We start from the raw sequence: 27,407 nt of genomic DNA, 5'->3' as shown, positions 1-27,407 counted from the left end.
AAAGATCAATAATAAAACAACACTTTTTTAATGTAATAATGGAAATTTTCTTGCTGTAAACTGCTATCAGTGGCATTAAAGATGAAGGGTTTACTGAACAATTTACCATGTACATAAACATTCAGAACTTTAGTTTTGTTTTCCTCAGGGACTATTTGCTGCAATCCACTGATGAACACCAGAAATTACTTTAAACAAGGAGTAACCATTGCAACTGCCCATCAGCTGACAGCAATAGTTGTACTAACGCATGATGAAATGAACATTTATCAAACCCTGTTGATAAAGCAGGTTATTTTATTTCTCTCTGCTCCATTGTTTCTTCATTTTATGGGTCAAAACAAAGTTTTATTTACATGTGGTAATGTCTTTTTGTGAATGGCACCTGTTGTAAGAGGCAGGTATAAACATTAACTTTAAGTATTTGTATTCAACACAAAACATGCATAAAATCATTTAGAAAAATAAAATGAAAGGGGCCATGAAGATGTTTGCATGCACAAATACAAAGAATAAAAAAATTTCATTTTAAAAAGTTGTTTAATATGGATGTTTATAATACCTTATCCAACATACCATATCATAAACTGTAAAAAATAAAAGAGTGTAAACTGTGTTTGGGTGGGTTTACACTCCATTCTGATAAATGTCTACTGCTCTTGTAAAAAATAAAGCCAGTAAAGTTAAAGCTCCTCTGGGGGGAGCATCAAACCTCTCAGCTCAGATTCAAAATAAACTTTATTGTCCATCAGCTGGTCAATCAACAACACCAGTTTTTAAAAGATGATTGGTTTAAGATGATACAGATATTGAAGTGAGTGCCTGTGTTAGTGCCCTCTGACCGCTAGTTTCTGTTTCAAACAGTCGCAGCTTTCTCGTCAGCCTTTTGGATCTAGTCAATGCTGTTAGCAACATTTAATATGCTGACTAATGACAGCAGATGGAGAGCAACAATCAATCACAACAGACAGATTAAAGAGAGAAAGAGAGAGAGAGAGAGAGAGAGAGAGAGAGAGAGAGAGAGAGAGATGGTGTTGTGTAAAGGGCGAAGAAGTCAACAGGGAATAAATGTTCTGTTTGTCTTCTAAAAATGAATAAAAGCTCATTTAATTGCTAAATGTGGGGAAATAATAAAACAGTTCTCTATCTGATCAACATCTGATCCAAATGGATCTTTTACTTCTTCTGTGTAGCATAATTCAGCAATATGAACAGTGTCCCAAAGTGTGGAAAAACTTCATTAAGTCAACCAAACAACTGCAACATCAAATGTTTGTTGGACAAAACTCACAACAAGGGTGCTTATATATGTATCTACCTTCTATCATGTTCAATGTGACAAGTTGTCAAATGTGACAAGGTCCAAAGGCTCTTAGACACCAAATTAGCACTTTGTTGTCTCCCCTACTTTGTTGTCTCCAAAACTGCTTTTTTATCATCTTAGAAATATTTCCTAAGTGAGATCCTTCCTTACACTCTCAGATTCTGAAAAGTTGGTTCATGCATTTGTTTCCAGTCGGCTTGATTATTGTAATGCACTTTTTGCTTCACTAGCAAAGCAATCACTCACTAAACTTCAACTTATTCAGAACACTGCAGCCAGAGCACTAACCAGAACCAAAAGATATGAACACATCTCTCCTATTCTGGCTTCTCTTCACTGGCTTCCTATAAAACAAAGAATTGATTTTAAAATTTTACTTATTGTTTTTATAGCTATGAATGGCCTAGCACCATCTTACATCTCTGACATGCTCACTGAATATATACCGGAAAGACCCCTGAGATCATCAAGTAAAGGTTTCCTCATTATACCTAGAATTCATTCTAAATCAGCTCAAAGAGTCTTCAGTCATTACAGACCTAGTCTCTGGAATTCTTTACCACATGATCTCAGGTCTGCTGCAACAATATCTTCTTTTAAAAGCAAACTAAAAACATATCTATTTTTCACAAGCTTTTAATCAGGTCTAGTGTTTGTATTTAAAGCTTTGTCTTCTAACATTTTATATATTGTCCTATTTTATATGTATAAAATGTTCTTGTTTATTTTTATCTTATATGTTTTATATATGTATTGCCTATAAAATGGTATGTTCTTGGCATGTATGATTTTATCTGTTTTGCAGTTTTAAGCACATCGAGTTTACGCTTGTCGTATGAAATGTGCTATATAAATAAACTTGACTTGAAGTTGTATGAAAATTAGTTCATTTGTTTATTTAACACACAGTTTCCTGGCTGTATCAGAGTTAGCTGTGAACTAATTTACATCTGCAGTCCCTGGACAGGAAACAGAGAATAACATCTCTGTTAAGAAAATGAACACTGTAGTATAAAAACACAGTTATAAGATAAAATATATTCACTACACAATAACGACATAAGCAACAATGACAAGATTCCACAAAGACACATCAAGTGGCTGTGTTTATGCCTAACTGTAAAATGATTGGGTTGATTTTAGCCCTGATTTTATCTTAAATGTAAAATCAGTAAAACATAAATGCCAAGCTACGGACCAGCTTCAGAACAAACAACAAAACCGGTTGTGATTTAGTGACTTGTTGCTGATTTTCTAGCAGGGATAGTGCCATGAAAAGTGACACACTACTCACAATTGTGCCACAAAATATGTATTTTAAGCCCAAACATGATTTTTTCCTAACAATAACTAAGTGGTTTTTGTACCTAAACCTCAGCACACGTTGAACCAAGCATGGTTGTAATGTTAAGTTTAAATGTATCTGTTACACAATAATGTGTAAATGTAATGGACCTGTGGTTTGCTGAAACATTTAATGCCAACATTTTTTCTGGCGACTGGGTTGTGGTGTTACACTGTATTCTGTGACCCCTAACAGTGCAACAATTATTTCACCTTAAGCTGAAGGATCTGACACTCCAAGCCAACGCTGGGCCATAGGTAAGTGTTGTCCCAGTTTTTGTAATGCGTCCCGCACTTTTGCCCCTCGTTAGCTTTATTTTTTTTGGACTGATTCATCATGTTGAATCAGCGTCAGTGACAGCAGAGCCCATTGGTGAATGAAATCACTCTGATTGGCAGTTCAGCTTAGCGCGTGAGAAGTAGAAAATAAGCTAACAGCTAAAGTCAAGAGGGAGTGAGACCAAAACAAACTTGTTCCATAAGGTAAGATTATTTTTCTTAAGTCACTGAGCTCTCTCGCAGAAACGTTTCCTGATGGTTTGTGTCATTGTTCACTGGCACACAGTAAATATGCTCTGTTCTTTCAACATTTGATTGTGCTGTTAATGTGCTAACTGGCTAACTAGTGTCTAGATGGTCTTCCAGTTTTCCTTTTAGACTGATAATAACAGATTTCCTCTGTCTGCTGGTGCGGAGAGTTATTTCCTCTCATGCATGTGCAGAACAAACATGCTGGTTGGCTGTTGGCTGTAGTCTTTGTGGTGTGTTGAAGTTCAACTTTTTTGCCGAGACACAGACGACGTGAGGCAACGCAACAGTCAGCTTTCATTGCCACTAGTTCTCTGATGTCGGATTGTGTCTGGGCCTTAACATTCAGTTCAAGCAAAACAATCAGAAGTTTATTGAGTGAGTATATATTGAATGATAAAGTAAAGAATGGATAGAATGTCCAATTATTTTTAACTTCTGTACTCAAACAAAAAATGAGTCAGGAGAGGGTTAACGACTGTCACGAAGCGGTGACTAAATATGTGATGAAAATCTTACGGCCAGGACATACAGCGTGTCTACTGCCTGGAGAACACAAAACCAGGTGCTGGCTGCTACCCTTGTGCAAACTTGTAAGGGCGTGGAGACAGGTTGTGCTTGGCACTGGTAAGCAACTATAACAGCCTACTTACCAGAAATTCAGAATTTGAAGCTGATCTTGGGGCATGGTTTTTTGATGTGTGTCTTAAAATAAAGTCATAGTATAGTCAGTGGGACACATGTAAAGCTCTCAATAGCCCTGCGCTAAAAGGATTAACTCCTCCTCCCAAGATATCGGACTACTGTGATTGGCTGTTTCCCATCGCAAGACAAACAATGCTCATTGCTATGCCTCAAAACTCAGACTTTGTTCATCTCAGGGCGCAGCCGCTTTTGAGTGCACCTTCTGCATGTCTACATTGGAAACAATGGATTTGAGGTCACAAAAAGCAGCACATGTCCGAGCTCTAACACCCCTCTAGCACAGTAGAATCTCTGTGGGGTTTTTTTGATACTGAGGGAAAAGAAAACATATTCATCTTTACTGAGAGATGTTATAATTTCCCACCAAACAAACAACCTGAACAGATTCAATAAGATTCATATTTGATTAAATGCTACTGAAAACTTTTCCTAATAGTACTCTCACTGTTGGTTTGAGATTTGTTGACAGGAACAAAAATATAGAATAACAGAAATGCAAGAGCTCTTGCATCTTGTTCTGAAGTAGGAAGATTTACAGTGTGTGTTTGAGACAGGAAGAAGAATGATAAAGTGTGCACATAAAGAGACAGAATCTGTGCGGGTAGCTATGTGTGTGGGTGTGGGTGTGGGTGTGTGTGTGTGTGTGTGTGTGTGTGTGTGTGTGTGAAGCTAGAGAGGAAACGTGTGTGTAAAACAGAGAGACAAAGAGACAGAGAAGGGGAGGGATTGAGGGAGATTTGGGAGGAAAAAGGTGCAATGCAGGTATTTTATGCGCCACTAATTTAAGAACTGATAACTGTAATTAACTCTCTCTCTCTCTCTCTCTCTCTCTCTCTCTCTCTTTCTCTCTCTCCATTATTATCATTAGGCTGTGATGAAAACAATGGAAGTGTGAGAGGTGTGTGTGTAAGGAGAGTTTGAGGAGCATCAGCAGAGGAAGTGACAAAGGGGGAGACAGACAGGGGGAGGTTTCAGGAGAAAAAAGGTGCATTGCAGGTATTTTGTGCAGCACTAATTTAAGACCTCAGAACTTTGATTGAGGACAAAAGTATGTGGACACTTGGACATACACCACCATGTGATTGTGACACCATGTTCATTAATGTGCTGCTCTAACGACCTCCACAACCTGCTGCAGACATTTTAACTCATTCAGAGAGCAGATCATCGGTGAGGTCAAACACTGATGAGGTCTAGTGCATCCCAAAGGTGTTGACTGGGTTGAGGTCAAGTTCTTCCACACCAAACTGGGGAAGCCATATCTTTATGGAGCTCATTTTTGCACGGGGAGGTGTGATGTTGAGACAAAAAGTGTGACACTACATCATACAATGTGTGGACAGGGAAGTCCAACGAGTTTTCCTCCCATTATGCCTCCTACAGACTGAGAGATTTTAACAATCTTGTAAGTTAAGTGCAGCTACACTGTGTGTCATGGATCTGATAAACTTGGGTACGACATCAAGTTTGATGTAAACAGACTGTATGATGACAGCACCTACTAAATCACAGGCTACGATGTGCTATGCAATAGTTTCCTCTACTGAGGATGCTGCACAGGTTATTATTTCTCCAACTGTGAAGCCCAACATAGAGGGCCACATTATTAAATAACCCAAAGTTTTGTGGGCACTATATACTGCAGTGTGTCTGTGTATGTGTTTGCTAGCTGCTGGGTTGCTCACGCAGCTGCAACTCTGCAACTGTTTCCTTCCATGCTTCGTCCCTCTTTACACGATCATGGTGAGAGCTGGAGGACACATCATACAGGCAAGGCTTCTGCTGCCACAACTCCACAAGCTTTTACTCCCACGTATTTCTTTTAGTGTGTTTTGCCTCCATGGCGGGCTGCCATCCATCGGTTTGTTTGGGATATAGGTTGTAGCAGCAGTCAATCAGTAAGAAGAAAAAGGCACAAAATGTATGAAACATCCAAAAAATCAATATCGTTTTGTGTAGAAGATTTATTTTATTTTTATCCAGTTAAATAACTAATTTCTTTTTTTTTTTTTAAATACTTTTCTAAAAACATTCTCCCACGTGACCCGCAGGTTTCATCAAATCATGACCTGACATTACCTTACCTTACATACGGTGCAAACATAGTATTTTGCCATAATTACTTTGGAATTTCTCCAGTATTTCCCTGTAATGGCTGCAGGAGATTGTCGTTTGCATAATTCTATCCTATCCTTTATATATCGATCTGAAATAAAACAAAAAAAAAAAAGTGCTGTAAAGTAGCTACTGAATGTGTGCTCACAGTACGGCAAAGATTATGACATTAAATAAAATGTCAAAAAAAATAAATATATTGATAGTGAGAAGTAGAGAGGATAGACACGCAAGGAAATCAAATACCTTTTGTGAAACTACAAGAAAAGCATTATGCAGAAGCTCACAGTGGCTTATAGTGATGTGATCAAGTTGCTACTTAAGGTTCCCAGATGGCAAATAATACCAGTCAACTGTTTGTGTCCTCTGGTGTTCCCACATCTGAGGCACTTCTCAGACATCTGATGAACAATTTTATGTGTTGCTTGGATGAGTCAGAGAACAGCATAATAATCTGCTTTCTGTTTGCTATGAAGCCTCTTGTGAGTCTGAAATAAAGTTAATAATATAATAATCTATAATAATAATGATGATGAAATTATGAATCATTGTTTTTGCAGCGGAAAGCCAAGGCTTCTGTCTTCTGTGTCATGTTATACGCTTGTACTGACGTCATGCGCTACGTTACGTGCGGTAACATGCACAAACACGTGGTGGTGCCAGAGGAACAAATGAACACCTTTTTGCCCTGTTTATAAAAATGATCTCAAATCGTAAAAAAAATCTGATTTAAAATGTCAGATTTTTGCAATATTTTTTAATAACATAATTTTAATTCTTCATCTTTTTTGTTGTTGTTGTTTTTTTTTTTTAACTTTTAGCTTATGTTACAAGTACGGACACGTACAGATTTTAGGGATATGAAGTATTTAAAGATACTCCAAGAAATGGCATGACAATATGCAAAAATACCAAGGCTCTGCAGGACTGTTTCTACTGCACAGATCAAAGGGTTAATCCATGTGAAAAGAACTTGTATAAAGATGCACAACACTGATTATTATCAGTGCTCTAACCTGCTTCACTGCTTCTTGCTAAAAGTGGATGTTTCTAATTGAAAAACCCAGAAAAGAACACAGATGAACCTGCCACTGAATCATCTTTTTTTGTCCCTTAGGGGAGTCCTGACACCCGACTCTGAAAAGTCTGGTCTAAAATATTATTGCATGCTAGAGAGATAAGATTTCTTGAAACCAAACAAACCAGGAAAACCAGACTCAGACCAGTTTGCAGAGCAGTTTACACTCCTGCAAAGCAGAGTCAAAGAAAATAGTTTGGTCCAACAGTCAACATGACGTTCTCCAAATTGTAACTGTAAATACAACTGGTCAAAGGCGTGACTTAGTTTGTCAAAGATCAGTAAAGGTGCAAGTAAATCCACAATTTGAGGTCTGAAATTTCACCTTTTTAAGTGATAATGTGGCTGAGCCTTTAGGTCTTTATCTCCTCATGTCTCACCCCTCTTTCTTTTGTCTCCCTCTCTCTCTCCCCATTAGCTCTAATACCAAAAGTCACTGTATATTAATGTATTGTTCGACCTGTGTGTGTGTGTGTGTGTGTGTGTATGAGCTCGGTGGGGGAAAAAGGTTGCTATTTAAAAGACATTAAAATGCTGAAAGATGAATAGTGTCAGACATTTTTACGCACTGCAGGGCCCTCACTACACACACACACTCACACACACACACACACACACACACACACACACACACACACACACACTCACTAATGCAAGGTCGGAGAAGTGTGTGTGTGTGTTTCACGGTAATGTGAAAAAGGACTTCTCAGCCATAAGGTACCAACCTCCCACTGCTGCCCTTTATAGCCCCCCCCACACACACACAAGCGCACACACACACACACGCACTTCTTAAAAAATGAGATGTCAACACCGGGCTCAGAGGTGTACTCCAAGGACAGCTGTGTGTGTGTGTGTGTGTGTGTGTGTGCACGTGTGTGTGTGTGTGTGTGTGTGTGTGTGTGTGTGTGTGTGTGTGTGAGAGAGAGAGAGAGAGAGAGAGAGAGAGAGAGAGAGAGAGAGAGAGAGAGTCTTATTGTGTCTCATTGCCATTTAGAGTAAACAAGCACTTTTCGGTGAACAAAGAGTGTGTGTGTGTGTTGTGTGTGTTTGTTAATTAATACTGATGACATCGCCATCAGTCGTCTGCCATCAGCAGCAGAACAGACAGAGTGACCTTTACCACTCTGTTCTCTCTACTTTGTATATTTCACTTTTCCTCTTTCTCTCCTGTTTTTTGTTTCCTTATTTTCATTTGCCATTATTGTTTTGTTTTCAGTCTTTACTTTCTTCCTTTCTTTACTCTCTCTGTTATTACTCCCTCCTGCCTTTATGATTTTAAACTGCTTTTATGATCATCCTAGGACACAAATGCTGTCTGCCGTATCAAAGCATTACCATCCTTTCCCATTTCCTTTTACCTTTCTGTCCTCCTGTCTAATGTTCTCTTGTCCCTTTGTATGTGATACTGTATAAACATTAATGACTATGTCTATGAGTATATTACTGTGTTAATGACATTGTGGAAACGTGAACATAGACTGTTTAAAATAATGAATGTAGCCACCGAGATGTCACCCACTGGTTTGTGGACTCCTGATTTGGAGCCTTGAGTTTGGCATTTGGACATCAACATCGTGGGTTTTTTTTAGCCAAAAGTGAATATATTATATATTATATATATAAGAGAGGAAATAACCCTTACGCTAGCTGCTAAGTCAGGCCCCCAGGAACACTGATCAGCATTGCTTCCAATTTTTCCCAGTGGCCACTTGCGGTATCTAGTGAAATAATCCCCCGTAGCCCAAAAGGCATTTTCCCCATTGACCACCATTATTATTATGGTAAAGCTGAGTCAATGCACTGCGTGTGTGTGTCTGTGTTTTCCTACTTTGGGTGCGTGAACTGGTCCACCAGTGACACTTTCTCCACTAGGTCTCCTCCGATGGAGCGCACCAGATCGTAGAAGTCATTCTCCGTGAAGGCCTCTTCCCCGTCCTCCCTCTCTCTGCTGTCCGGCAGCCAGAAGGAGATGTCATTGTAGAGGGGAGGATACTTACTGAGGGGCTGAGAACACAAACACACACAAGGACAATAATTAACATTGGTTAGCTTTAAAAGCTGATCTAGGTGTCAGTTGTGGACTAAGTACATTTACTCAAGTACTGTGCAAGTACAACTCTGGGGTATTTGTACTTTACCTGTGTATTTCTGTTTTCCATTTTCTGAGTTAATACTGTACTTTTTACTGCACTACATTCATTTAACAGCTTAAGTTATTTTCAGGTCAACATTTTACCTGTAAAACATATGATCAGTTTAAAAGTCGAATGCATTCTTAAAAATTACAACATTACAACATTAAAATGCAGCTTACATAAATGCATCAAGAAAAACATATATATATATATATATATATATATATATATATATATATATGTGTGTATGGATAAATAGATACTTTAAGTGCATTTCGATAAAGGGCTTTAAAATGTAATGAATTAGTTCTACAGTATACTGTGGTACAACTGCTTTCACATGAGTAAAAGATGTCAACAGCTAGGCACAAAAAACAGTTGCTTGAATAGTCAAAGTACAAACGTGAAAGTGGAAGTATTTACTTCTTGTGACTTTCCATCTTTGTATCATAAAAAAGGAGACTTGAATTGAATTTAGAGATCCTAAAAGAGGCAATTATAAAGCCTTTTTTTGTTTTCCTACTTTTATTTATTGTATTTAATTCTTTTATTTTTGTTTTCATACATTGTTTTATATCATTTTTTATTTTTTGTTTTGTTTGCTTTAGTATTAATTATTTTATTTGTCATACTGTTTTTGTTTTCATACATGTATTTTTTGTTTAAATATTTATTTTCTTGTTTTTATACTTATGTTTTTTTTTAAATGCCCAAATTGAGCTGAATGCTGCTCTGCTGCTTTGTTTAGTCGTGTTCTCAGTTGTGTATTGTCTGTATTCTGTGCTGGGTTTTAGCTACCATTGAGGATACAAAGGTCATGTCTTCTGTATTTGTCGCTCAAAACTCAAGTGTTTGAGTACCTTACAAGTAACTTTATTTTATTTAATGTGCAGTCACACATATTTACACAGATATTTCATCCTCAGAAGTTTGAATTTGAAGTTTTATTAGCTGTTTAAAACATTCAAAAACAATCACATAAACATTTTTATTCTACTGTCTGATGCATAAATGTAGGATTTAAAAAAAACAAAGACAATAAATGATAAATCTGAATATTTTAGACCAAGGAAAACATTATAATTTCCCTTTATTAAACATGTTACAGACTGATTTAGGGGTCTGGAGGTTACTTCGGCTCAGCTGTTTTGGAAATACCTATGAGTCCTATTTGTGTACTTTAACAGTAGAATAAAACATATTGAAACCAATCGACCGATCAACACATCAGCAGCAGAGATGCATAGAAGGAAGATTAAAAAGTAAGACAGAGAGTGCAGATATGCGAAATAGAAAGGGAGGGAAAATGGAGCAATTCTACAGATAGAGAGAGGAAATATGGAAAAAAGCAGAAAGGAAAAATAAGAAGAAAGATCAAGACGAGGAGGGGAAAGGGGGAAAGTGCAGCAGGGAGTAAAACACAAAGACAATAACACATTAAAAGTTAATCAGGTTGACGGAATAAATCTGATGTTTTATGCAGCGACAGACAGAGAGAGAGATTTCTATCATCTCTGACTTGTTTATTATCCTGGAAATAACTTTTAATAAACACACACACACACACACACACACACACACAGAGGGTTTATACCCACATAAGTTCTCATGCTTTTCATGTTCTCAACCATTCCTTTCAAGAAATGTCTCTCCATTTTAATGCTGTCTGTAGAGATGTTTCAGTCAACACAGTGCTTTTATTTATTCAGCCATCAAACAAAAGACATGGACTGTGGGAGAGGAAGGACGGATGGTAAGTAGGTATATATTGGTAGCAATTGGTTTGGTAAGGGTGGGTAGGTAGGTAGGTAGGTGTTTTGGTTTTATTGGTTGGTTTAGCGGAAAGGTAGGTAGGTGGTTCAATCGGTATAGGTGGGTGGTTGGTTGGTTTAGCTGGACAGTAGGTAAGTGGTTGGATCGCTATGTGGTTGGTTATTAGGCAGGCAGGTAGGTGGGTGGGTTGGCTTTATTGGTTGGTTAAGGAGAAAAGTAGGTAGGTGGTTTGATTGGTATTGGTGGCTGGTGGGTTAAGTAAGACAGTAGGCAGGTGGTTGGATCAGTAGGTGGTTGGTTTGTTGGTTGGTTATTAAGGTAGGCAGGTGGTAGGTATGTAGTTAGGCTGTAAGGTTAGATAGGCAAGTGTGTCTGTAGATCGATGGAAAAGTGGTTGGTTGGTTTGTTGGTGGGTTAATCAGGTTGATATTATATATTTGATTAATGAGTAAATAGGTATGTAGGTACTGAAGATATTCATTTTTATACTTTTATTATCATTTTACCTTACCCACTAACTACTGAAATAAGAAGGGAAGGAAGGAAAGAAGGTGGTAAATAGGTAAGTCAACACATTCTCACTTCTCACTCCTGTATGCCTTTAGCATCAGTTTTGGATGCTCACGGATTGCTAAATGCATACAGTCTCTTCTCAAAATAAACTATCAACACAGAACAAAACAAAACATTTTGTTTTTAGGTTTACTTCCTTCTTTTTAGGCAACTAAAGCACATGGTTTGGTAAAAAAACAAAAAAACAAACAAAAAAAAACCATCATGCGTCGGCTTAAAATAAATAACGTCATGTAACGGTCATGTGACATATGTCACTAGCGTAGCATGATACACATACTAGAACACAATGCTGTTTATTAAAATAACTCAACTGACTTCTGATTTCACAAGGGAAACAAACAGCAGGCTCCAGGTGAAAGTCCGCTACTCTTTATTGTACGGTAGTTGCTCTGAGAGTCACTACCACCACCACCCAGTGTGTCTCATACTGCCACTAAAGGGTGCTTCTGTGTGTTGGGATCTGTTGCTGAGGGCCACTGATCAAACGTCAGCATTTTACCAGTTAGGAGTGAGACTGGTTTGTACAGGTAGATACAGGGTAGGTAAAAGACACTATTTTACACTTTTATTAGTTTTTAACTTATCTGACATACTATGATAATTGAGATAAGAATGGTAGATAGGTGGGTGGACAGTGGTGTCTACATACTTTTGGCTATACAGTGTAGATAGACTGAATGTTTCTTGGGGAGCTCATTCAACACCATCACAGTTTAATGGTATTGGACAGCTCCCTGGTGTGTGTGTGTGTGTGTGTGTGTGTGTGTGAGTGTGAGTGTGAGTGAGTGTTTACAAACATGCGCACAAGCACACACACACACACACACACACACACACACACACACACACACACACTCAGCGCCTGTTTCCCAGCAGTCTCAGTTCATTACCTGTAAATCTGTGGAGGGTTTAGACAGAGAGGTGGAGAGTCCCGGCCCATGAGAGGTGCGCTGACCCTGGGCAGGAGATGAGCCGTGCTCCCCTGGTCCCTCTGGAGGAACTGAGTTCATCAATAAAACTAAGAGGACTGTGAAGTGGACAGTAGCAGGACGACAGGGTCTGTCCTCAGCTGACATACATCACACCTTTGTCTCTTAGATTATTATAATCACATTTATTTATCAGATATGACCTTTCTCTGCTTCTACTTCTCCGTTTTCCTTTTTCCTTCTCTGTCTTTATATTTTAAATAATATAAATTATTCTCTCCATTCAACTTATTCTTCTCTTCCTTTCAGCATCCTTTGTTCTCCCCTTTCCTCTTCACTTACCTCCTTCTTTCTTTCCTTGTTTCCTTTTTACTTTCTTTATTTCCATCCTTCCCTCTCTCCTCCCTCCCTTCATTCTGTCTCCCCTAGTTTCCCCCTTAGTCTTGTTGTTTCCTACATACTTTGATTCCTTTCTTTCTTCTCTCCCTGTCTCCTCTCCTTTTTCTTATTTTGTTTCTACTTTCTTTCCTTCCCTTTTCCCATCCTTTCTTTTTTCACCTCTTGTTTGCTCCCATAATTCTGTCTTTTTCAACCCTTTTTTCCTATCTTCTTTCATTCATGCCTACCCTCCTTGTCTTCTCTCTCCATTCTTTCTTTGTTTCCTACCTAATAAGTTTTCTTCCTTCCTTCTCTCCATGTTACCCACCTTCTTTTTTCATTCAGTTCTCTCTCCTCTCCTGTTTCTTCCCTTGTTTCCTACTTTCTTTCCTTAATACTTTCTCTTCTCAATTCCTCCTTTGTGTACCTTTTTTTTTTTATCTCCCATCTTTCCAACCTTCCACCATCTCAATGACTACAGGCCGGTGGCGCTAACGTCACGTCATGAAGACATTTGAGAGGCTCGTTCTCCAGCACCTGAGGCCACTGCTCTCTGCTTTCCTGGACCCCCTGCAGTTTGCTTACCAGCAGCACATTGGTGTGGAGGATGCCATCATTCTCCTCACTCATAAGGCTCTGTCTCACTTGGAGAGTGCTCGAAGCACTGTGAGAGTCATTTTCTTTGACTTCCCAAGTGCCCTCACCAGCATTCAACCCAGCCTCTTGAGAGACAAGCTGCTGGATATGCAACTTCACCCAGACATCACTGCCTGGATTTTGGATTACCTCACGGGCCGGCCGCAGTACATCAGGATGGATGGCTGCGTATCTGAGGTGGTGTCAAGTAACACCGGGGTGCTCCAATGAACTATTCTGGCACCATTCTTCTTCACCCTCTACACCTCTGATTTCCGATTCAATTCTGGTTCCTGCCACCTCCAAACATTTTCTGATGACTCTTCCATAGTCAGAGGAGTGCAGAGGACTGATTGAGAGCTTTGTTGCGTGGAGCAACCGAAACCACCTTAAGCTCAACATCAGCAAGACTAAGGAGGTGGTGGACTACAGGAGGAACCGGAGGCAACCTGCCCCAGTCACCATCCAGGGCGAGGAGGTGGAGATGGTGGACTCATATAAGTACCTTGGGGTCCACATCAACAATAAACTGGACTGGACTCATATCACAGGACAGAGCAGGATGTTCTTCCTGAGGAGACTCCGATTGTTTGGCGTCTGTAGTGGGCTCCTCAAGACCTTCTACCAGTCTATGGTTGCCAGTGCACTCTTCTTTGCTGTAGTGTGCTGGTGGGGTGGAGTTAAGACTGGTGAGACCAACAGGCTCAACAAGCTTGTGAGGAAAGCCCGCCCTGTGGTGGGACTAGACCTTGACAGTCTGGAGACAGTGGCTGAGAAGAGGGTGAAGGACAAAAACTGTGCAATCCTTCTCACCCCCTGCATGACGAACTGTGGCTAATGGGCAGCTCATTCTGCCAGCGGATCATCGCACTCAGGTGCAGGACTGAACGATTCAGATGCTCCTTTCTGCCCACTGCCATCAGACTGTACAACAGCAGTTTGGCTTAAGCTACATCCAGCTCTGAATTGACTTATTTTGCATCTGATCATGACATTTTATGATACTTAATCTGCCAATTGACACTTTATTTTATTCAACACTTTACTTTACTTTACATCACTTTATTCACCTTGATGTAGCAATTTTATTTTTATTTTATCTTTTAGTTCTTGATCCTTATTTTTAATTTTTTTTTCTCTTTTATCTTATTCTATTTAATGTGTTTTTGTCTTGTGCTGCTGTGATACTTGAATTTCTCCTCTGAGGATCAACAAAGTATATCTTATCTTATCATCTTATCTTATTCTCTTTCTTCTTCTTTTCCTTCCTTCCTTTTTTTCACTTTTTTCCTTGTTTCCTCACTTCTTTATATCCTTCATTCCTTCCATTCCTCATTGTTTCTCCAGATCTCCTTTTCTCTTTTTTTCTTCCTTCTTTCTTACTGTGTTACCTAATTTCCTTCCTTTTTCCCTACCTACTTTCTTTATTTCATCTGCCTTCTCTCGTCACACTTCTTTCCTTCACTCACTCACACCATTTTTTTTTCTCTCATTTACCTTCATTTGTTTCCCTCATTTTTATACTTTATATATTTGTGCTTTTATTGCTTCTTTCAAGCATGTTTTTGTCTTCTCCTCCCTTTTTGTTGTTACTCTATGAATCTTTTATTTTTACATCCTTCATCCCCAGTTTTTGTTTGTTTCCATTTCACCTGTTCCGTCCTACCTGTGTTTCTCTCATTTATTCCTCTCTCTCTCAGTCTCTACTCTTTCTTCTTCCTCCTCTCCACCTCCTTCCTTTCCCCTTTCCCCTTCCTTCCTCCCCTCTCTTCTTCTCCTATCTGCCCTCCAACAGTCACTTGACTTGTTCTTCATTAATGAAGACGAGAGTCGACAAAAAACACCTTTAGTGGGGACGGAGTGACCGCTGTGTGAACCCGCACATACCCCACTGTGTGTGTTAGCGTGTGTGTGTGTGTGTGTGTGTGCTATGATGGTGGTGGGTCAGGGGAAGTGACTGGTACCTGCTGATGTGAGCCCCCACTGTCAAAATGTTTTATACATAAGGTTAAGAGGCTAGAACACACACACACACACACACACACACACACACACACACACGTACTGTTGGATATGAAGGACTACAGTGGCGAGGGCAAAAGGATGAAACACAAGTAGAATGAGGAGGTTAAATACAATGCAGTTTTGTAAACTATCTCACTTTTTTAAACATAATTTAAGTTTAAATCACAGCTGATGAAGCTTCACTAAAAGCACACTGAACTCTTAAAACATCATCAGAGTCATGCTCAACAGTTCAAGACAAAAAGGACTAAAATCGCATAACCAGAGATATTGTCTCTCTTTGTCAAAACCCTGTGCTCACATTACCCGGCAGGTAGGTGGGTTGGCTTTATTGGTTGGTTAAGGAGAAAGGCAGGAAGATGGTTTGATTGGTATAGGTAGTTGGTGGGTTAAGTAAGACAGTAGGGAGGTGGCTGGATCAGTAGGTGGTTGGTTTGTTGGTTGGTTTGTTGGTTGGTTAGCAAGGTAGGCAGATGGTAGGTAGATAGTTAGGCTGTAAGGTTAGATAGGCAAGTGTGTCTGTAGATTGATGGAAAAGTGGTTGGTTGGTTTGTTGGTTGTTAAAAAGGTGGATATCATATATTTGATTAATGAGTAAATAGGTTTGTAGGTGCTGAAAATATTCTTTTTACATTTTTATTATTAACTTAACTTCTAACCACTGAAATAAGAGAGAAGGAAGGAAGGAAGGAAGGAAGGAAGGAAGGTAAATGGTAAATGGAAAGCACTTGTACAGTGCTTTTATAGTCTGCTGACCACTCAGAGTGGTTTTTACACATGTCACACACTGGTGGCCGAGGCTACCATACATGTTGCCACCTGCTACTTAGTAACCATTAACACACTCTCACATACTAATGGAGCAATTTGGGGTAGTCTACATCTGAAATACTATGATAATAAACTTGCTGCTTTTTTGTTTTATATCATGATAAACTGCAGATCTTGTCCAACTGCTCGTTGGACAAAACAAGATATTTGAATGTTGACTTTGAGACTCTCCTCTTTAAAACAGAATATAGTTAGGGCTGGCTCAAGCTTGTCTTGGACCAGTTAGGCTGATGTAGACCTAGTCTGCCGGGCTACTTCCTATGATACACTGAGGTCCTCTCTCCTCTCCCTCTTTGAAAACATTAATGTCCCAATAATGCATTACTGTGTTTCCCATACACTGATGAGACTATGGCGGCCCGCCATAGTATAATTTGCTCCGCCATAGTCTCCAAAAATCGGCCAGATATAAAATGCCTCCGGTAAATGAACGTCACTCTGTAGCGCACCGGCTGGAGCGCCTACTGAGAATTCTGTCCCAGAGGCATTCAACTACCAGAGGGCTTTTGAAATCTTCCTTTCGAAGCTGCCTAAAATTAAATGCTCTGATTCATGAGGGATGGAGGGGGAGGGAGGGAAGCAAGGAGGAAAGCAGTAATTTGTGTCTGTGTGTAATTAATTTGAGTCTTACCTTTTGTTGTCTTTTCGTATTGCGTATTTTGTATTGTTTTGCGTATCTGTTATGGTGTTTGTGAGAGAGTTTTAAAAGAATATTTTGTCTGCACATGATTTAAAATAATAAAATAGCCCTCCAGAGGCAGATCAGTACATTAGCCATTTTTCTTTTGATTACTGAAATGTTTAACCACTAATCTTTCCCCGTATTTTAAGTGTAGCCCTTCACCATAACAAACCACTCGTGTTTTTATCAGTAAAAATTAAACATTTTTCAAACATGAAAAGCACAAAGATGCTGTGGGAAAGACTGATGCATGTTACTAACTTGGCTTCTTCCGCAGAGCTTTTGTGCTTTCTCGTCTCACAGGTTCCCATGGATCGCTGTTGCGCCTAGATTGTGGGTTTTGGTTGTGCTCATGCCATGGTCCTGCCTAATGCATACTACTACTACTACTACTGCTATTATTATTATTAGCCATGCCCTTACTATTGTTATTTACATCTTATAATTGTCACATACAGGTACTGTCATATATCATACTATCATATAATACTATTGTTATTATACATATTGCATGTCTGCCCGTCCTGGGAGAGGGATCCCTGTTCAGTTGCTCATCCAGAGTTTCCTTACATTTTCCCCATCAAAGGGTTTTAATTGGGGGAGTTTTTTTTACCTACTGTGAGGGTTAAAGGACAGAGGGATGTTGTATGCTGCTCTGAGGCAAGTTTAATTTGTGATACTGGGCTTTATAAATAAAACTGAAGTGAAATGAACTGAACTTGTGACAAGTAGAGATGGTTAGCTACTGCTCTTGCATCAGTTTGACATCTGATGTAAAAATGGAGCAACTAAGTCATCACCTTTCTAGTTCTACTAGTTATTACTCATTACTGATTTCTACTGCAGATGAACTGATGAATGGTTACACACACACACACACACACACACACACACACAGTGAGCATGTGGGCGGTTGATGTAGGGAGATGGAAGTGCTTGAAGGCAGAGGTTATTGAGTGTAAATGTTGAGCTGAACACTCAGTCAGGCAGAGAAACTAATGGATGACCAAACACACAGAATAATAAACAGGAAGAAGAGAAGATAATAATGAGAGGAAACATTTGCTCACTGGACAGTTTATGATAAACATTTATGCAACATCGTGATGGCAAAACAAGCAAACTGCATCTTTTTCAACCTGGACCCTATTTTCCAATGTTTTTGTGTAGAACTGATGAATGGGAAAAACAGTTTTTGACACTGGCCCTGCATTGAACAACATGAAATCTGCTGCAGTGTAACCACTCAGGGCATGTTCACACCATCGATGAAAAAGATAAAAAAAAAACATCAGTTTCAAGTGCAATGTTGAGGTTTTGTCATCCAGAAGTTACCATGGTTACAAAATACCAATCAAAGTCACAATTTAAGCAGTAACTATAATTAAAAAAATTGTATATTCCTATTACCATCTAAAACTGAACTTTTTTGTAATCCCACTGTGTTTTTATATCTGTTTTTAATTTTAATATTGTTTTAATCTGCTTTTTACGGACTCCTAAGTTTGTTAAGAAAAGTGCTATAAAAATAAAGTTTGGTTATTGTTATTATTATATTTGTTCAAAGCTTTTGTATATCTAGCATAATAATAAGTGGCATGTAAATAAAAAAAAAAACATGGATACCTCACGTAGTCTATTATTAAATAAACTATTTTTATAATATGAGAAAAGAAGGTTGAACCCCGAGCCTTAGAGGAGGAGGAAAACTATAAGATTCAGTTAAATTCTTTGGAATGTAAACGAATCTTGAGTTAAGACTGTCTTGCTCTACTTTGATGATGTTTTGCCATCAGACTACATATCCAGCCTCTTATACATAGAAAACTATTCATTCAGTGTATACATTACACACGTTTTTAGTAGCACCATGTTTGTACCTGGAAGCAGATGGGCTGCTGGATATCCGTCACTTTGAACTGTTTGAGAAAGCGTTCGTCCTCACTCCAGAACAGCCGGATGTCTGGGATGCCATACAGGACCATGGCCAGTCTCTCCAGGCCGAGACCAAATGCCCAGCCCGCTTTGTTCCCTGCCCCCGCTGCAAAAAACACACAACAAATTAACTTTCACTTCCCATGCTAACATACCATCCATTGTCTGGTTCAGTCTCAGTGTTTCCAGCAGACAAATAGAAATATAGTGGAGCATTTAGCAGCTAAAGACACACATATTTTCTTCAGAGGTTGGTGGAGACCAAAAACAGAGCTAAAAGAGAGAGAATACATTCATCAGGTGGACAAACACATGACTCTAAATGAATGCTAATGTTGCTCTGTGTCTGCTGGATGCCTGTATAGTTAGGGTTAAGCTAAAATATTAGCAATAGCCTCTTTATAAAATGATAATATATCATATTGTGCCCTCTAGTGGCCAGAAATCATGTAATGGAGCTTTAACACAAGCTTACACCATTTGGAATGGACATTATGTTGTGTTCACGTAAAACTGCAGACAAAAGTAAAAATATGGATTAAAAAGTCATGCAGAAAATCAAGAAGACGCCCTGCAGGTTTCACTGCCAAATGTAAGCACAGCTGGAAGAATGTCCACAAGGTAACAAAAAACTCAAAAAAAAAAAAAAAAAAAAAATTGTAATAAAAATGAGTGAAGCTAAACAGAACAACAGGTCTGCTCCAAATAATCTACCATCAGTGTTCCTGCTGATTTGACTCAGTTATGTAGAAACAGGACTCCTCCTTATTATTCAACTCAACTTAATACAGTCAATAAATATATACAACCTTCGCCTCCCACTCACATGCTTGTATTATCTCAGTTATTGTTTGATATTTTATTGATTGCCCAAGAGGGAAATTCTCCTGCACTCTGTATCCACTCAGCATGTCAGTGAGTGTGATTCCCTTAATGCAACCAGCAGGCATAAAATGTGCTGCTCACGGGCACTAATGCAACCTTCCAGAACTTTAGGGGCTCCCGTCAGTCACTTTATTGACTCTTACTGGCATTGTTCCACCTGTTAAAGATACCATATTTCCTGCTCAAACATTTTAAAAAAACTTTTCGGCATTATAACTTAATTTCAAATATGGTAAACTAACAAAATTGAGAGAAAAATCCTACCTGAAGTCAACATCATTTTCTTTTGAAGGTATATTATGCAGGACTGTGGGTTACTGTTTGTAAACAGTATTGTCAGCTAAATTGAAAGTAAAAGCCAACCCCAGTTTTTGTTCACTTTGTGTTTTGCCTCGCTATATTTGTGTTTTTCATCCCCGTGTCTGTGATTTTTGTAGCATCCTTTTCAATGCGCCATTGTCCATACATTGTTTTTTAAGAATCCTGCATAATATGCCTTTAACCATAACCACCATCTTTTTCTGAGATTAAGAAGTAGTTTTCATGTCCATAAATGTGGCAGAGCAAAAAAACAAACAAACAAACAAAAAAAATATATATATATAATATTTGTCATTTTTAACGGGTGTTGAAGACCCTGACAAACAATGTCCACGTGGTGGTAGAGGCTCCAGATCAGAAAGTGTTCATATGTGTCCTATTTTAGAGGGCACTGACAGATGATGTGTTCTGGCATTTTGTTTAAAGGAAGAGATTAAGACACAGAAAAGTTAGTTTGGGTTCTTGCTTTTGCAAACTTGTGGGTTAGTTTGTTTTTCTTTTCTTTTCTTTCTTGTTTTTTTTTCAAATATTATTTTTTAGGCTTTTGTTGCCTTTATTACAGTGCAGCTAGAAAGTGACAGGAAAAGGGGGAAGAAAATGGGGATGACACACTGTGAAGGACTCACTACATGAGGCAGACAGTCTACTCGCTGAGCTAGAGGCCGCCCCAGCAGGCAAGTTTGGTAAGTTATTGACGTGGCGCGAATGTATTCAAATGAGATATCCCCGCCACCAGGAGCATTAACAACAGAAAATACCAAATAGGTGTGTATATATGAAAAAACACCAATGAACTATAAATAAATGTACAACATCTTGCACATTCAATGGCCTGTGACTATGCCAGAAGCTGTGTGCCACTGCACCGATGCCCAGGTGCCAGATGCAACCATAAGCACGACCAACCCTGCCAGACGCAGGGGCTGGGTGCAGGAAGACCACTCAGTTGGCCAGCCTGCTGCCAGGCCAATAACCACCCTGGCTGGGTAAGGCACCTCCATGCCTCTATGGGTTGAAGGTGATTTTCCCACCTCAAGCAGCCCCTGCAGGTACTGGAGCACCTCTGGGACTGCACATGTCAGTGCATCGATTTGGTTAGTTGTGCACCATGATGCAAAAAGCTCCCAGCGGTAAGAGTATGCAGCCCTTGTAGACGGTGCCCGAGCACTGTGCATGATCTGAATCACTGACTGGGCAAGTCCCAAGTAGAGGTCAACGACAGTGGATTTTTAAAGGCTGATAACGATAGTTTGGAGTAGAAAAAAAAAAAAAAAGCTAGCCGATTAATCAGCTGATATCCCCCCGAAAAAAAAAAATTCAACGCTGTCAATCTTTGCCTTTATTAGCGACAACTGTTGACTGTCGTACTGAACAGCTACGTCTTTTTCCTAATTTCTGCAAAATATTCCCATACAGGCACTTTGCTTCCTCCAGCTGCTGTAAGAAACAAGAAAAAATGTAAATGAATTCAATACAGCTAATGGACAAAAAAAAAAAAATAACCCTCCTGTGGTCAAATTGACACGTTTACTTATCTTTTATATCAACCTGGCTCTCCTGTGACAGCATCACCAACCCAGCCCTGGCATTCAGCCACATGCCTAGAAACTGGGTGGCTTGTGCAGGCTGGAGACTGCGCTTTTTCTTGTTGATGTTGGGTGCCAGTGAGATGCCGAAGGGGAGGACACAGAATTCGAAGGTTCTTCCCTTGAAGGCAAACCTGAGAAACCTCCTGTGCCCCTCCCAGATTGGGATTTGAAAAAAGGGGTCCTTGAGGGCGACGGTTGCAAACCAGTTGCCTACCCTGACAATAATGGAAAATGCTGCCACCCGCGTCAGAGGAGGAGCGCTTCAGAACTGTAAACAATACCCCTGGGTCTTTGTTGAAACAACCCAGGGGTCTGCTCCCAGAGCCTCCCATGTCATCTGAGGGCAAGTGAAGGCTGGGGGTTATGTTACGTCAGGACTGAGGTGTGGGCTTGGTTGGCCCCTGGCCACTACTATGTCCTCTGCGGCGTTTAGACTTGCAGTGCTGTGCTGCATCCAGCCGGCCCCGCAGATCTTCCTGCCCCCAAGCAGGCTAAGTTTGCTTTGGCTGCTGTGGCTGAGGTCGCTGCCAGCCCTGACCTCGCTTCAAGGTGCGTGACACCTCCTAGGCACAGTGATGGGCTAACTGGCCCTGTTGAATCATCATGGATGCATCAGGCCCAAACAAGGCAGATGGCTGAACAAGCAGTTTGAGCACACATGCCCTATCCTCTGGCTGCAGCATGGATGGTGATAGCCAGAGATGGCGCCTGACCACGCAAAAGCTTGCCATAGCACTGCAAGCCGCTTCACCCTGCTCTCTCATGAACTTTGGAAGAAGTGAGGAGACACGTTGAAGTTCGGCTATTAGATCCGTACTACACCCCTCCTCTAGCTGGCCAACCAGATGGCGCTGGTATAGGGGCAGTATGGCATGCGTGTTTGCCAGCTGCGTCTGGACTGCTATGGCTCCATGCATTTTTCCCAACAACCAATCCATTACCTTGCAGTTTCTACTCGGGCAGTTTGCTTTGCTCATGAAGAACTTTGACAGCGCCACCAAGGCAACCAAACCTGATCCATGGGGGGCAATGGCCCACAGCCTCTCCTACCCCGATAGCCAACCACAGTCATACAACAACAGAGCCGCAACCAGCATGCCTCTATGGCAAGCCGTTTTAACATTTAATCGCTAGACTGGATATTCATTACTGATATCTGTAACATAATTTTGTCTAGTCAAAACTCTTATTCAAGATATCTGTAATTAAATTCTAATTACAGATATCTGTAATTCAGTTTTGACTAGTAAGATTCAAACTATTTTTGCCATTTATGTGTATGGGGTTTGTCATTATAAATATCTCCAATGTAGCTGCGGATATCTGCAACTGAATTGTGGATATCTGTAATTCCAGTTTGAGATATCTACAATTTAATTTTGACTAGTCATAATTCAAGTTCAAGATATCTTTAATTATCATCAATTGAAGATATCTACATGGTCCTTTCTAGATATCTTGAGTTTCAGATAGTCAGAATGATGTTGTAGATATCTTGAATTCGAATTATGACTAGTCAAAATGACGTTGTAGATATCTCAAACTGGAATTATAGATAGTCATAATGTAATTGTAGATATCTATAATGACAAACACCATACACATGAATGGCAAAAATAGTTTGAATCTTACTAGTCAAAACTGAATTACAGATATTTGTAACTGTAGTTTTGACTAGTCAGAATGACATTATAGATATCTGTAACTGTAGTTTTGACTAGTCAGAATGACGTTACAGATATCTGTAATTCAGTTTTGACTAGTTAGAATGACATTATAGATATCTGTAACTGTAGTTTTGACTAGTCAGAATGACGTTACAGATATCTTAAATTAAAATTCATACTAGTCACAATGACATTACTACTAGTCAAAATGACGTTATAGATATCTATAATGGTAATTCCGGATAGTCGGACTTAGTGATTAAATGTTAAAACGGCTTGCCATATGCCTCCGCTGTTGGCGTTTTAACCCGACTATCGACCACCTCCCTGAAATCAGAAAAGAGAGGCACAAGGAACCATGTGGGTTGCTAAGGGCCAAGAATGTCTTTCTCCTCCTCCAACCCAAAGGAGAAGGGGCTCCTAACCAACCCAGCAGAGGGCCCAGGAGCAGGGAAGTTCCTATGTGACACAGTCTGCTCACCCCCTCCTGAAAATGTAATAATGGAGGCGGGGGAGCACCCTGATAGGCCCCCGTCCCCCACTACCAGACCCGCAAACTTCTATAATTGCATGTGACAAATGATTGATTAATTGAAGCGTGAGTCATTTTGCTAGTACACAACTGAATAAGCGATTAATGACAGATCTCAAAAAACAAAATAATAATCAAATTTGAAGTTTGAGTTTCTTTTGTTTGTAAAATTACTATTAGTATTTTTAAGAAACTGATCTGAGCTCTTGATATTCAACCTCTGTGGAATAAGTTGGCAGATATCATTTTTTGTTGCAGCCCAGTCACCAGATGAAAATGGTGGCATGTAGGGCTGGGCGATAAATCTATTTTATTGATCAATTCGTATTTGTAGTTTAGGCCGATTTGTTTGAATGAAAATTGAGTTTCTATTTAAAATCTGCCACCCCCGCTCCACGCTGGGCTCATGTAGTTCAGAGTGGGCTCACCCCCCCCCCCACACGCTTGATACACAAACAACATGGCAGCGAGTGCTGAAGAACTCGTTCTCAAGAAAGGGAACGAGCTCTTCAGCGCTTTTGTGCGCTCACCTGTGTCTGTGAGTGTGTGTGTGTGTGCGCGCATCAGGGCCGAACTCCGCCGTGCGCGACACAGAGAGCAGAGGAGGATTTTAGAGGCACACCGTGTAGGGACATAAATGACATGCCATTGTGTAAATAAGATAAATAAGTGTTACCAACACCAAGCTGGCAGACCCCTGAACCGTAGTAAAGGGACCTCCGAAGACCATTAGCTCCTTTAGCTTGTGTTAGCTCGTTGTGGCAACAACACATAAACAACGGGACTTCGTCTGTGTTAAAGACCGGCACTTTATTTTCAGCACTGCAGGGATGATGCACAGCCTCTCTCATCAGTGTCTGACTTTTACATAGAGGGAAATAACTCAAAAACAGCATGCAGAACTGCGTAGGCTTCTTCACTGTGGCTGCTCGATGTAAACAACAGAGCACATGCCTCACTTTCTTCCTGGGGCGCATTCGTCTGACGTCACACACCACACCCGGCACGCTAATGTCTCATACCTCCTACATCAACTGCACACAACTCCACACACACCAGGCTCAGCCATGAAGGTACCATGAAAATTTCAAAGCCAAAACACGATCTTTTCCAAACCATAACAAAGAGGTTTTTGTTCCTAAAACTAACCACATATCAACCACAGTAAAGTTTCAGCAAATCCGCTACATAATAAGAAATGTAAAAATGTAATGTATCCATGGTTTGCAGAAATGTACCATGCCAACATTTATTCTGGTGATTGGGTTGTTTTTTTACATGGAGTATAGTGACCATGTGTAATCTTGTGTTTTAAAAACCAGAGTCATCAGTCAGAGGTTTGTTTTGCTCTGACAAATGGTTAGAGAAGATGAGGGGATAAAAATTTGTTTTCATGGTTTGGTGAATCTATAATTTTCTGGGTTAATACACAGTACATCTTAGTTTTTATGCAGTTACTCTTTTATTGATATTTAGTTTTGTTGGTTGTAATCCTGAATTTCTAATCTCTTGTAGTTTTGAACATGATACATGTTAAATTTATTATCTAGTAAAACAAAGAAAAACAGGGAACCTTCTGAAGCTTATATTGAAATAAATTAATTTTGTAAAATCTGCTTCTGTTCCATTAATTCTAAATTCATCAAACAGATCAAAACATGACTGACTCCAGGTCAGTGTCTGCAGGCTATAAGGTAAAAACCTATAAAACTCAAGAAATTCTCTCATTATTAAAATAATCTCTCAGTCTATAAGTTTAAGTCACTCAGGATCTTTAAGAGGCCTCCATCTTTACTTTGTGCTATCAATCATTCTGCTGCAGACAGAGTGAAGTTTTTCAAACAGCAGATTTCTCATTTCAGAACAAAACTATTCAACCGCTTAAAGGCAGGTCAAAGCAAAGGGCAAACACTCGGTGGAATAAAGGATTATGGGTAATTCGGAGGATTTCAGGCATTTTCAGTCTGGGACCCAGATGAGAGGGAAGTGGTTTCTCTCTCTGGGATGAAGACTAATTGAGACAAACCTGTTTCCTTTCTGATGTGCCGACCCTCCTGAGCCTGTAACCTCTGTCTGGGTCATGATCCGTAGTTTAAAAAATGCACAACAGCAAGCATTTAGCCAGAGAGTGAAATGTGGGGTTTGATTCTGAAGATAACTAAGTCATTTCAGGAAGAGGATATTCTTTCAAATTGAAATACTTATTATGATTCCTGCATCAGTCTCTCAAGTTCCAGGGTCACTTACAGGACAATGTTTTCACTCTTAATCGCCAGTACAGAAGACTTTATTTTACAGATCTCAGAGTAACATATTTAATATCCTTGTGTTCAAACAGCATTTATTTCATCAGGAAAAATAGTGAAACTACAGAAAGAGCAGGTGTGGCTAAAAATGGCACATTCAAGTCCAAGTGGCAACCTCCAGGGCTGAAAAATGAAGCCAACATGGAAGTGTCAAAGAATGCAGTTCCTGTAAAGTCCACTTGAAGCTGGCTCCAGAAGCCAGTCAATCCCCACAGACCCCCATTTTAAAATGTCCAACTTCACAGCAGAATAATATATTTATAGTCTATGCTCAAGTCACAAATTTGATGACTTTAACACCAATGACTAGTGACTTCACTTGGACTTGGGCCTTTTGACTTGAAAATACTAAATACCTTCCCCCAACACTAAAGATTAAAAGTCTGTTGTCTAAAAGGTGTGCCATAAATTAATTAATTTCTTGAATGAACGAACGCCAATGCTATTCATTCCCAGCAAGTCACGCTTAACTCCCCAGATGCACTTTGTTTGAGCCAATCCGACAGCATCTAATAAAGCTGCAATAGAGAACCATGAGGAATTAATGTTACGTTACTGTGCGCCAGCTGGAAACATATGGTACCAATGATAACTTCAATTGCACACAAAAACTATGTGCTGGTCCTCGAAAAACAATCTGCAGTATACAAAAGATGCAGGTTGAAAATTACAGACGGAGATGCCGTCGAACTTCCAACAAACTTGTTTTAACAAATAAATACAAATATTTAAAAGAATTCAGAATTTTTGCAGCTTTAAAAGATTATAAATCTGTTGTTAAAATGGCATTACATTTGATGAAGAGCACAGTATGACTTGATTAGGACTCAAAAATTTAAGTTTAGGACTTTGGACTTGACTTGGGACTTATCAGTTATGACTTCAGACTTGGATTGGGACTTGAGTGCAAAGACATGAGACTTACTCATGACTTTCAAAACAATGACTTGGTTACCAGGGCTAAAATAGCTCCACTTGTTAAACCCATGCTCTCCTGATGCTCGTTTGGATGGGTACATGTTGGGTTTTCCACCAGCAGGTTTAGTTAATATGCTGCTGGTCACACTGAGCCCAGTAGAGAAACATTGTGTGTCGCTGCAGAAAGAAAAA

General features: G+C 39.7%; 1 protein-coding gene across 1 annotated transcript in view; it reads right to left on the bottom strand.

Annotated features, from left to right (window-relative positions):
• The window catches only part of fars2 (phenylalanyl-tRNA synthetase 2, mitochondrial), a 244,645-nt gene that overhangs the window by 62,857 nt on the left and 154,381 nt on the right, over positions 1-27,407 (bottom strand). The window contains exons 9-10 of the mRNA XM_049565812.1: positions 18,943-19,103; positions 8,926-9,101 (exon numbers count right to left, since the gene is read on the bottom strand). Of these exons, the coding sequence (XP_049421769.1) occupies positions 8,926-9,101; positions 18,943-19,103 (337 nt within the window). The remainder of the gene's footprint in view (positions 1-8,925; positions 9,102-18,942; positions 19,104-27,407) is intronic.

This window comes from Epinephelus fuscoguttatus, linkage group LG21 (assembly GCF_011397635.1).
Source record: "Epinephelus fuscoguttatus linkage group LG21, E.fuscoguttatus.final_Chr_v1".
NCBI lineage: Eukaryota > Metazoa > Chordata > Actinopteri > Perciformes > Serranidae > Epinephelus > Epinephelus fuscoguttatus.
The sequence above is the reverse complement of the archived record's forward strand: the minus strand, read 5'-3'. Positions and strand labels throughout refer to the sequence as shown.